This window comes from Solanum tuberosum, unplaced genomic scaffold, assembly GCF_000226075.1.
Source record: "Solanum tuberosum cultivar DM 1-3 516 R44 unplaced genomic scaffold, SolTub_3.0 scf00068, whole genome shotgun sequence".
NCBI lineage: Eukaryota > Viridiplantae > Streptophyta > Magnoliopsida > Solanales > Solanaceae > Solanum > Solanum tuberosum.
Genome location: NW_006238994.1, coordinates 1,510,459 through 1,522,766, shown reverse-complemented (window position 1 = coordinate 1,522,766; position 12,308 = coordinate 1,510,459). Strand labels below are relative to the sequence as shown.

The following is a 12,308-nucleotide window of genomic DNA, read 5'->3' as shown; positions in this document are numbered from 1 at the left end:
GGAAAGAAAGAATAGGCATCTCATTGAGACTGCTCGCACTCTCCTCATTGAATCCTATGTTTCGCTGCGTTTTTGGGGTGATGCAGTCCTTTCATCTTGTTATTTAATTAATAGAATGCCCTCATCTCCTATTCAGAATCAGGTTCCACATTCCATACTGTATCCTCAATCACATCTCTATTTTATCCCTCCTCGTGTATTTGGGAGCACATGCTTTGTTCATAACTTAGCCCCAGGAAAAGATAAATTAACCCCTCGTGCTCTTAAATGTGTCTTTCTTGGTTACTCTCGAGTTCAAAAAGGGTATCGTTGCTATTCACATGATCTCCGCCGATATCTTATGTCTGCCGATGTAACATTCTTTGAATCTCAACCTTACTACACATCTTCTGATCGTCCTGATGTCTCTAAGGTCTTACCCATACCTCAGGTCTTGCCTGTACCGACTTTTGAGAGACCTACGGTTACTTCCCCATCTCCAGTTGCAGTGCCACCACTCCTAACTTATCATCGACGTCCATGTCCAGCAATAGTCTCAAATGATTCATGTCATGCGTTGGACCCTGCTCCGACTGCGGCCTTGCCTCATGCTAGCCAATCGATTCCACTTCAAAAAGGTATACGATCTACTCGAAATACTAATCCACATTACACTTTCTTGAGTTATCATCGTTTATCTTCATCCCATTATGCCTTTGTATCATCTTTGTCCTCCATTTCCATCCCTAAGACTACAGGAGAAGCACTTTCTCATTCTGGATGGAGGCAGGCTATGATTGATGAGATGACTGCTTTACATTCGAGTGGTACTTGGGAGCTTGTCTCCCTTCCTTCAGGTAAGTCTACTGTTGGTTGTCGTTGGGTTTATACGGTCAAAATTGGTCCAGATGGTCAAGTCGATCGGCTTAAGGCTCGCCTTGTTGCCAAAGGGTATACTCATATATTTGGGCTAGATTATAGTGACACTTTCGCTCCTGTGGACAAAATAACATCAGTCCGTCTTTTTCTATCTATGGCTGTCGTTCGTCATTGGCCTCTTCATCAGTCGGACATTAAAAATGCTTTTCTGTATGGTGATCTTGAGGAAGAAGTCTATATGAAGCAACCACCTGGTTTTGTTGCTCAGGGGGAGTCTAGAAGCCTCGTATGTCAATTGCGTCGGTCACTCTATGGTCTGAAACAGTCTCCTCGAGCTTGGTTTGGAAAGTTCAGTACAGTAATTCAGGAGTTTGGCATGACTCGTAGTGGAGCTGATCACTCTGTGTTCTATCGGCATTCAGCACCAAATTTGTGTATTTATTTGGTTGTTTACGTTGATGATATCGTTATCACCGACAATGATCAAGTTGGTATCGCTAATTTGAAGCAGTATCTCTTTCAGCATTTCCAAACTAAAGACCTCGGCAGACTGAAGTATATCCTAGGTATTGAGGTTTGCTCAGTCTAGATCAGGTATTGTTATTTCTCAACGCAAGTATGCTTTAGACATTCTTGAGGAGACAGGAATGATGGGATGTAAACCTATTGACACTCCTATGGATCCGAATGTTAAACACCTCCCAGGACAGGGGGAGCAACTCAGTAATCCTGAGAAGTATAGACGGTTGGTTGGAAAGTTGAATTATCTCACGGTGAGTAGACCGGACATCTCTTTTCCGGTGAGTATCGTAAGTCAGTTTATTACTTCTTCGAGGATCAAGGCCATGAGCATATCACCGGATATACAGACGTTGATTGGGCAGGATCACCCTGTGATAAACGTTCCACATCCGGATATTGTGTTTTAATAGGAGGTAATTTGGTGTCATAGAAGAGTAAGAAACAAAGTATGGTTGCTCGATCTAGTGCAGAAGCAGAATATCAAGCAATGGTTGTAGCAACTTGTGAGCTAGTCTGGATCAAACAGTTGCTTGGAGGACTGAAGTTTGGAGAAACCGGTCATATGGAACTTGGGTGTGATAATTAAGCAGTCCTTCATATTGCATCAAATCCAGTGTTTCATGAGAGGACTAAGCACATTGAGATTGATTGTCACTTTATCAAATGATCAACTTGCAGATATCTTCACCAAGTCCCTCACCGGTCCTCGTATTAATTACATTTGTACATATAATTTTGGTATTTCCATTAAGAAGTTAAGCAGTGATAATTCCCGAAAAATACTTCACTGCTTCTCTCTCTATTCTTTCATGTCATCCAAAGGCATATTGCACTTGTCTTAGTGTGCACATGCTACTCAACAAAATGGAGTTGCTAAGCAAAAGAATAGACATCTAATAGAAACAATGTCAACATTGCTCATTCACAATCATGTCTCTTTACATTTCTTGGATGATGTTATTACTGCTTGGTATTTTTCCAATCCTATGCCTTCATCTATTTTGCGGTTTCAAAGTCCTCACTCAGTCCTATATTTGGACCAAAATTTGTTTCCCCTTCTTCCACCTGCGGTTGGTTGCACCTGTTTTTTTCATAACCTTACCCACAAAAAAATAAAACTTTAGCACAAGGCTTTTAAATGTGTCTTTCTCGAGTATTCCCATCTACAAAAAGGTTTTGAATCTCTACCAACAAGTACTTATCTCTACGGATGTTAAACATTATTCGAGACTTCTCTACATTTTTCTCCTAATATGAAAAATCAAAAGGCCATATCAGTCCTTGTTCCAACCCCAGCTCCACCTCTAACTCTTAAGGTCTATCCTGACGACCTCAGCCTTTTTTTCAGCTTGCTAATTCAGTTAGTATTTCTAGCTCTATTCCAATTACACAAAGCAATCCCAGTGACTTATTACCTAGTCCAACAATGTTTTCTGCTTTGGTCGAGCACTTATCAAATGATCTTCCCATTGCTCTTCGCAAAGGTACTAGAACTACTATCAATCAAACTCATGTTAATGTTTATTCAAGTTATCATCATCTGCTACCTTCATATCATGCCTTCATCACTAGCTTATCAACCGTCAAAGTTCCCAAGACGTCTGTGGCAAAAGCAATGGTTCATCCAAGTTAGAGTCGGGCTATGATTGAAGAGATGACTATTTTGCATGATAATGGTACGTGGGAGCTTGTTCTTTTACTTGATTGAAGGCAAAACCACAATAGGTTGTCATTAGGTATTCACAGTTAAGGTAGGTTTGGATAAAGCTATTGATCGTCTCAAAGCGACAGTGGTTGCTAAGGGATACACTCAAAATTATAGCATCGATTATGGAGATACTTTCTCACCAGTTGCTAAGATGGCTTAAGTCTATCTTCTCATCTCTATGGCAATAATGAATCATTGGCCCCTCTTCAGTTGTACATCAAAAATGCATTCCTGCGTGGAGAACTTGTTAAAGCAGTATATATTGAGCAACCACCCAAGTTTGATGCTCAAGGGAAGTCTAGACCAGTTTGTAAACTTTGTCGATCTCTATGGTCTCAAGTTGCCTCCTAGAGCATGGTCCGGTCGTTTTTGAGCCGTTGACCAACAGTTTGGAATGATCCGAACAAAAGTTGATCACTTTGTTTTCTATAGGCATTCAGCTCATGGCAAACATATCTTTTAATTGTTTATGTTGATAATATTGTTATCACATAAGATGATCATAAGGTATTGCTAAATTCAAACAACACCTCTCAAGTCACTTTTAGACTAAGGATTTAGGCAAGCTGAAATACCTTCTGGGAATTGAAGTGGCACAATATGGCCATGGAATTGCTATTACACAAAAATATGCCTTAGACATTTCGAAGACATTGGTATGTTGGATTGCAAACAACTGGGCAGTCTCATGGATCCAAATACTAAGCTTATTCCAGAACAAGGGAGCCATTAAAAGATCATAATAGATATCGGAGACTTGTTGGCAAACTCAACTATCTCATGATCATGTGACTAAACATCTCATTTGTTGTTAAGTGTAGTGAACTAGTTTTTGCAATCACCTTGTGATAGTTGTGAGTCACTGGAATGTAGTGATTCGCATCCTGTGATATATCAAAAGCTCTCCGGGACACGGTTTATTGTACGAAGACAAGGGACACACCAACATAATTGGATATTTTAATGCAGATTGGGTGGGATCTCCTTTTGACAAGTAGTCCACTTCAGGTTATTATGTTCTAATTGGAGGCAATCTAATATCTTGGAAAAGTAAAAAAGAAAGTTGTTGTAGCTAGATTAAGCGCAGAAAGAGTATTGAGCTTATGTGGTTGAGACAACTTCTCCAAGAATTGAAAATGGGAGGAGTTAAACCGATGACATTGATTAGTGATAACCAAGTTGCACTACATATCACTCCTAATGTCGTGTTTCATGAAAGAACGAAGCATGTTGAGATAGATTGACACTTCATTCGAGAAAAAATAGAGTCTGATACATCGCCACGAGTTTTGTCAACTCAAAGGATTAACTGGCGGATATTTTCATAAAATCACTTTGAGGATCTAGAATTAACTATATTTGTGGCATACTAGGAGCATATGACTTACATGTTCCAACTTGAGGGGGAGTGATAATTATGGTATAATTGAATAGTGTAGATATGAGAATATTTAAAGATGGTATAATTAGATAGTGTAGATATGAGGATATTCTCTAATCCCTTCAATTAGGCAGTTAAACAGATTATGTAATATTTTATTAGTTTCTTTCCTTATTTACATTATTCGTAACAACTATTCAATTCCATCAACATGAGAAAATAATCAACGAATTCAATTCCCAATATCTCCTCCTCCTCCTCCTCCTCCTCTTTTTCTTATTCTTCTTCTTCTTCTTCTTCTTATTCTAATTTCTCAGAGTTAAATAAGTTAAATTTGACATGTACATAATATTTGCAATAATTGGGCAAAAATCAAGGTTTTTTTAGAGAGTCTGAGATAGAAAAATCAAATCCAAATTTAAAATTTGAATATTAAAAGGAATTAGATTCTTGAAATTTGTGAAACTTATAGAAGAATAATGCCAAAACTGGAATAGTGTAACTTTTTAGAACATCCAAAGTAGGAGTATCACACAATTTAGGGCAGATAGGTCATTATTCTATACAATTATCACAAGTTTCAAAATTTTACATCCCTGATAAATTAAACTTGGATACATTGGTTTTCTCTCAAACTAATTTCTTAACAATCACTTGGGTATTTTTATCTGCCACTCATATATTAGACGAGTCAAAGTTAAAAGTTCTACAATACATGCTCATTCAGATAATGTCAAAAGAGATGGATTGGATTACGTATTGCTAGAAAAAATAACTCATAAAAATTCAATCTTCCTATGTTTTCTCCCTATAATCTACCTTTTCCAGCTTCCATCAAAATAAAATAGCACCTAAACAACTTCTCCTATTTTTTCCATTGCTTAGTATCTTAATCATATTCCAGATATCAAAAATCTCAGAAACACCCCATTACTACACTGAATACTTCACCCCCAAAAAAAGTGAGAACAGGAAAATATCTTAATTATGAGGTTCTCGATGTAAAAAAAAAAAAGACTAGAACAAACAGAAATTAGGAACTCGAGAACGAAACAACAAAAACTAAAAGAAAAAAAAAAAAAAGGGAAAAGCACAAAATTAATACCAATAACTAAGAAGAATGAAGAATATGAAAAAATATGTACGAGGAAAATAGGGTTTAGGGTTTTACATGGAAGCAGAGAGATGATGCTGTAGCTACTTCTGAGGTGAATCCAGTGGCCGTTGGAGAAGGCAAAACGAATAAAATAGTCTCTCTACATTTATATACCTTTTTGCTTCTTTCGTTTTCTTAATTTTAATTTAATAAATTTCTAAGCATGAATATATGAGGCAAAAAATATTCAATCTTGATTTTTTTATGTTGAAATACATCTGACGTGATAGATATGGTAGACATCTTTAAAGATAATAACAAACATTAAATCGAGATCCAAATAAAGATAAATATTTTTCTGTCATTATTTTATGGGGCTTAAAAATATTTTTTGTCATTGAATCATCCGAAAGAAAGATAAGATCATCTCAAGATGGTCATTCTTACACAAGCATATTTTGATTGGATCAATTTAAGGCAATAAATTTGAAATCTATTTATGAGTATAATTTTTCATTGTTTCACAATTGATATTTGTGATAAGAATATCATTAATGATATCTTGGAAAAAACCTTCATCATATTTTGGAATAAATTAAGTGAATAGTCACTCACATTTGAAAATTTATTTAGTAATATTATAAATTGTAATTGTTCTAATATTAATATGATAAAATAATATATCTTAAAATATCATTCAAATAGTTTAACTCTCGGAAAATGAAACGAGATAAATGAATTATAACTATTCAAGAATTAGAGGAGTTCAGATTGGATTTTGCCTCAAAATCCTAGGGAGCTAGAGTAAAAAAGTTTTACTACTCTATAATAATCTTTTATCGGGTATAAAATGTGGGTAGTTTAAAAGATCTAAAAAAAATATTATCTAGAAAAAAAGAATAGTGTAACATGTCATCTCATTAAGCGAGAGAAGGATATTTTTATCTGTCAATATATTTTGAGGAAAATAGAAATAACATGGTGATATTATAGTCCTAAAAGGAACAAAAGTAATATACTAGAAAATTTGCTAAACGTGAGTGACTATGTAGAAAAATCACTCTTACATTGCATGTTTTGAATGTGCTTCAATATCAAGAGATGTGATTTTGAAAATATTTTTAATTAGTTTCACATTTTCTTGTAGCTGAATAAAACAATGGGATTATAAATGAAAAATCATGAAAATATACCTACTTGTTTTAGTCATTTTCCTCGAGTGAATTAGACTAACTTTCACCAAGCTAACCGTGAAAAGACTTGTGTTCCCAATTGAGATTATGGCCCTAATAGTGATTATTATTATAGACGAAGGAAGAGCTCTAATTATGATAATCGACTACTTAAATATTATCATTCACTATTAACAATTAAAAAAAAATGGCCTCAACATAATTTACGTGAAATTATTATACGAAAATATAAGTATATAACCCACAAAAAATTATTTATCAGTTTGATGTCAACAATATTTTTGTCCACTTATATAATGATTATTTAAGTTGTATAAAGATTGTATCTGAAATATTTCTAGTTTGAATTTAGGATCGAATAACACACTAATATACCGATACAATGATACAAAGTGATTTGATCACAAATCGTGTGTTTCAACAAGTATAAAAATCTCATCTACCCTGAGTTACAACCAGTAGGAGCAGAGCTTTCTAATCTCTAGAAATTTTACATTAAAACTGCAAATCCAGCAAGATTAATCTAAAGTAACACCAAAAGGCTCAAAAACTGTGTTCTACCTCTGACCAGAAAGAGAATCTGTACACTGGGAAACAAAAGGTAACAATAAAACAGAACCAACCAACGACCTTACATGTAAATCTGGTAAGCAAAGGTTAGCTAACACATGATGCAGGAGCAGTAATCTTGAAATTCGACCTGCAATGATCAGTTACTTCCTTAAGAGTCCACCAAAGAAGAACAACTCTAGGAATCAGCAGTTGTTCATGCTCTTGGTATCAGAAGTCGCAGCAAGATTAATCTAAAGTACCACAAAATGGCTCAAAAACAGTGTTCAACCTCTGGCCAGAAAAGAGAATTTGTACACCGGGAAACGAAAGGAAACAATAAAACAGAACCAACCAACGCCTTATATATAAGTCTGGTAAAAATGATAGCAAACTTGCAGCAAACACACGTTGCAATGTGCAGTAACTTGAAATTTTGACCTGCAACGATCAGTACTTCCTTTGAGCCCACCAAAGAAGAACAACTCTGGGAATCAGCAGTTGCTCATGCTCTTGGCATTCAAAGTTGCAACATACGCTGCAGCTAATAACCAAAATAGCAGTCAACGTTTTTGCTTCTGAGATACAAAACGTATTCCTTGCTTTCCAAGTTCCAAGTTCTTCTTCTTCCCATCATCAAGAGCAACAGACACAACCGATGACCCTTCAAAGACTTCTACGACTGTCCCTCTATGCCTGAAAGAAAATGAATTGAAAGGTCAAACTAGCACACATCAAAGAAAGTATGGTGTACTTATTTATATGAATACTCATCTATTTGATAGATAAAATCCCAAATGAAAATTGTAACTATAGATAATGTGTTCCTTTTTTTTATCCTACTATATCCTTGTATTCCAATGCAATCCACTTGCTCTATTAATTGCCCTTTTCTCATCGCTATCATGATTACTAATCCAGAATATCACAGCACTCATCTCCATTAAAGTTGCATAAATTTTAAGTATGCATAGTAGTCAGCTTGATGTGACAATAAGCTTACCAGGTATTATCAGACGAATGATGAACTTCCACTCTCTTTCCTTTTGCATCTTTTCCCAACTTCTGCAGTATCCAGTTAGCATCCAAGAACTCATCCATTGTATTGTCTTCATACCGCTGTGATGAATTATCATCAGACCTGGTTGATGCTTTTTCTCCAAAGGCTGGTGCTCTCTTTCTCTTAGACCTCTGGCCCTTAACCATGCTTTTATCCTCCTCTCCCGGAGAAGCCCAGGCATTTTGATTTTCATGGTAAGGATTCTTGAACTTGAGCTTTAGCAGAGGTTTTGGATCCTTTCTCGTTGAATTTGATACTGAAGGTGTGCTATTTTTCTCGTCATTCAGGTCATCACAAGAAGCGGGCCCAGCTTCAGCATGTTTTGCAGAAGCCATTTTGTTGTCCCTTGTAGCAGGAACATCAGCTCCAGCCCTTGTAATAACACTACCGTCATTGCTTCTTTTTCCTATTATACCAAAAGTCTTGAGTGGAGGATAAGGTCCAGATCCATCGGCAAAATTTCCACCAACTTTGGCAGGGAAATTAGTACCTTCTGAGCTAACTTTCTTGATCTTTATTAAGTTGCTTTCTTTACCCCTATGATTTTGACCCTTTATTTGGTCCATATGATCCACCTTATGTCCTTCAGACACAGAAACGAGAGCCAAAAGAAAAGTTATTAATAGAACACTAAAAGTATGCTCCTAAAAGCAACAAATACAGCATTATCTTCTTTCCCCACCACCAACATAGAAAGTAAACAATTTACAACACGTCTTACCTTTTCCACCACCAAGTTTAGCTGCAGTGTCATTCCTTTCCGAGTTCTCATTCTCTCTCAGCTGAACTAGATCCTCACTACCTGATTAACAAAGATGTACATCTAAGAATATTTTTTGATAAGATAAACAATTTTATTAGTGTTGGGAAAATCTACCATATACAAGAGGTATACCAAAAAGTAGAGAATCTTACACCATATAAGAACAGAGCATGGAGTATTGAAGCTAATGTAGCATAGAGTATTGAACAGATGCAAGTATTCACACAGAGGAAAGAATCTCAACTAATGTAGCATAGAAATTAGAGAAGAAACACCATAGCAGAACAAGAATTGGAGAATTTAATCAGGCACAGAACAGATCTTTCATTACCAGACCAAAGAAAACTAATTATACATGTCATGTCACCTTTATTGTACTAAATATATATATATATATACATACACACACCTTCCATTTGCTTTACTTTCACAAGAATTTCTCACTTAAGTCAAGAAGAAGCAAAAAAAATAAAAAATAAGAACAAACATCATTTCACATGATTACCAAAGCACACAGTCCTCATATGCCAAATAAGCAACCAATTAACAAAGGAAAGAAGAAGAAATATGCTAAATAAGTTTACATCCATGCTAGTTTTTTATCTAAAACAAAATGCATTGCAAAAACATACATTAGAGATACTTTTGACTTCTACTAACAAAAAGCAACCCAAGAATCATGGTACTGTATGATATTCCTTAGCCAACTTATATGTCTATTCTTTATAACCAAGTATATTAGAAATATTTATGGCTTCTACTAACAAAAAGCAACCCAAGAATCATGGTATTTCATGATATTCCTTAACCAACGTATATGTCCTTCCTTTAAAACAAGAAACCCTCGATGGCCAGTGACATAAGGTTCAAAACTGTGGGGAAAATGAGCACGCCCATCTACTCTTCTTCACTTAAAATAGGCTTTTGTCGACAGCAGGGTTTGAACCCATGAATTGAGCTTAATCCACATATCACGTGATGCGCTCTTAACATTTAAAGCCATAGGGAAACTTATATATGAAGTCTTACCAATTATAGAAGAAAATCACCAAGAAATAATAATGCACAGAGGAAAACTATATACATCTTTCTCACTGGCAGAACCTTTTTATCTGGATGAGACAACAATTTAGAAAACCATAGCTTTTGTGTCATAAGTGACGCAAACTAGTAGAAAAGAATATTTACAGACATCAAATTCTAGGGAGAAGGCATAGTTTGTAGACAAGATTCATCCAAGTAAGAAATTGGAAAGAAAGAGGAACCCGAAGACTATATAGAAAGAAAATTACCATTTGAAGTAGTCAAATCTTGCTCTTTCTGACAGCTTGAAGCATCGGACTTCGGGGAACCTGCTATGTTTTTATTCCGCGAGCCCAAATGTATAACAAGCTTTGGCCCCTTAGAAGTCTTTGGCATGCTTGTTTGAATTCCAACATCATCCTCATCCAAACGCTGAGGCTTGCTACCTTTCATTTGGACTGTCCTCTTACCCGTGTTTCCAGTAACCTCATCTATAAATTTATGCTTTATGACCCCTGCCTGATTAATTGAACATATACCTTCTGTCAAGCTACCAACAGGAGAAGAAAAGCTATCCAATTCCCCATAAGCCTGCAATTCTTCATTCTTGACATCACCAGCACTATATCCACCAGATGGAGCATCAGGGTGTCCTTCATTTGGTCCAGTTAACCCCTTCTTTTTACCATATTTCTTGTAAGAAGATTTCTTTCCATATTCCTTGCTCTTTTTGGGAGATTTGTCAACTAAACCTTTAAGAGAAAACTTCAAAGATCGACTGTGTTCATTTTTTACTACAGGAGTACTATCTTCATCATCTGAAAAGGGTGAAATAGAAAATATTTCATCTTCTACTGGCAACCCAGCTCCTGCCCTCAAACTTGCAATTAAATCCTTATCAGCTACATCTCTCCTCCTCCAAAGCTCCTGAACAGCGTCCTCAAGATTTCTCACCTGAGAACATTAATAGAAAACTATCAGGATAGAGTTCTCGTTTAACTTTTCTAGTGAAATTAATCACCGCCGTAAACAAACCTGATAACTATTTCCGCGGCATGTTGGACAAGCATACGGCAAATTTCCATCCACTTGAAACTGCAAATATTTTTCATCGCTGCAAAGAAAATACCCATTTTCAAATTCAAAGTTCCAATGGAGTCCCTCTCTCAAAGCTTCAGTGGAAGGTACAATCAAGGTTGCATAAGTTAACAGCTTTATATCGCATGAATGACAAGAGAACAAATTGGCAAACCACAAAGATGTCAGGATATTTATATAGTGAAGGGAAGAAGAGGAGCTTTCTGGAAATCAGAACTAGTGCCCAGTCAACTGACTCGACTCTTAACAAGGCAGAATGCAGCATAAACAGCAGCTCCTAAAATGTCGTTCAATCATTCAATGAAACAATGAAAGTCAAGGGGATTGATGAGAATATTCTTGGAAATACTTCCCTTAATTCGAGTTTAAGAGACACAAAAAAAGTCTAAGTTCTTTGTTTCTCTTGTTCAATTAAATTTTATATTTACTCATAGTAATTCATTTCAATAACTATTCCAGGAAAAAAAATCATTTCATTAACAATTCCAGGATATTTTTTTTCGAATTCTTCATTTAAGAGAGAAATTTAAATCTTCTGAATTGCTCCAAAAAAAATTAACTCAAATATAATAAAAGACTTCTCTTCATTAGAATCAAATATAATTGATCCGTCCATTTGCATCTCTTTCCAATTTCCAACAAACAATTCATCTAGTCAATGAAAGATTAACAAGCCGACACATTATGTCATCAGGACTTTTGAAATTTGTGGCCTACCATTTTGTATGACTATAAATCATTTCATTAAGGCTGAAAGGGAAAATTCTAAAGTTAAATTGATTCCAATTATAAAAATTGTGACACGCTTTTAGAGACAAATTAACTTCCTCCACAACTATCAACAAATTATACTATACAAAATGTTCATAATGCCAATTGTATGCCATTGTTTGAAACGATCTGTCATTAGTTAATCAAGATCTTGAAAGGCCCTTGACCCTCCAATGGATAACAGTTCTCCTTGCCAACAATTAACCCTTCTAATGTACTCAGTTGCCATATCTGTGAAGTAATTCTAATCTTTTTCCTACCAAAATAGGACAAATCCTAAATAGTT

General features: G+C 35.7%; 1 protein-coding gene and 1 long non-coding RNA gene across 5 annotated transcripts in view; both read right to left on the bottom strand.

The window, feature by feature from the left end:
- Positions 1–5,773, bottom strand: part of LOC102586578 (uncharacterized) — a 12,372-nt gene extending 6,599 nt beyond the window's left edge. The window contains exon 1 of one of the 2 annotated variants that reach the window (XR_001473232.1): positions 5,641–5,773. This is a non-coding gene — a long non-coding RNA (uncharacterized lncRNA). The remainder of the gene's footprint in view (positions 1–5,640) is intronic. The other variant, XR_001473231.1, reaches the window with a different exon arrangement.
- Positions 1–12,308, bottom strand: part of LOC102586916 (histone-lysine N-methyltransferase 2C-like) — a 123,914-nt gene that overhangs the window by 104,382 nt on the left and 7,224 nt on the right. The window contains exons 9-13 of one of the 3 annotated variants that reach the window (XM_006345375.2): positions 11,189–11,267; positions 10,423–11,107; positions 9,089–9,169; positions 8,311–8,950; positions 7,858–8,003 (exon numbers count right to left, since the gene is read on the bottom strand). The exons of 1 other annotated variant lie outside the window; for it this stretch is intronic. In XM_006345375.2, coding sequence (XP_006345437.1) covers positions 7,871–8,003; positions 8,311–8,950; positions 9,089–9,169; positions 10,423–11,107; positions 11,189–11,267 — 1,618 coding nt within the window. In that variant the 3' untranslated portion in view covers positions 7,858–7,870. Of the gene's footprint in view, positions 1–7,857; positions 8,004–8,310; positions 8,951–9,088; positions 9,170–10,422; positions 11,108–11,188; positions 11,268–12,308 lie in introns of those variants that run through there. One more of the 3 variants, XM_006345376.2, reaches the window with a different exon arrangement.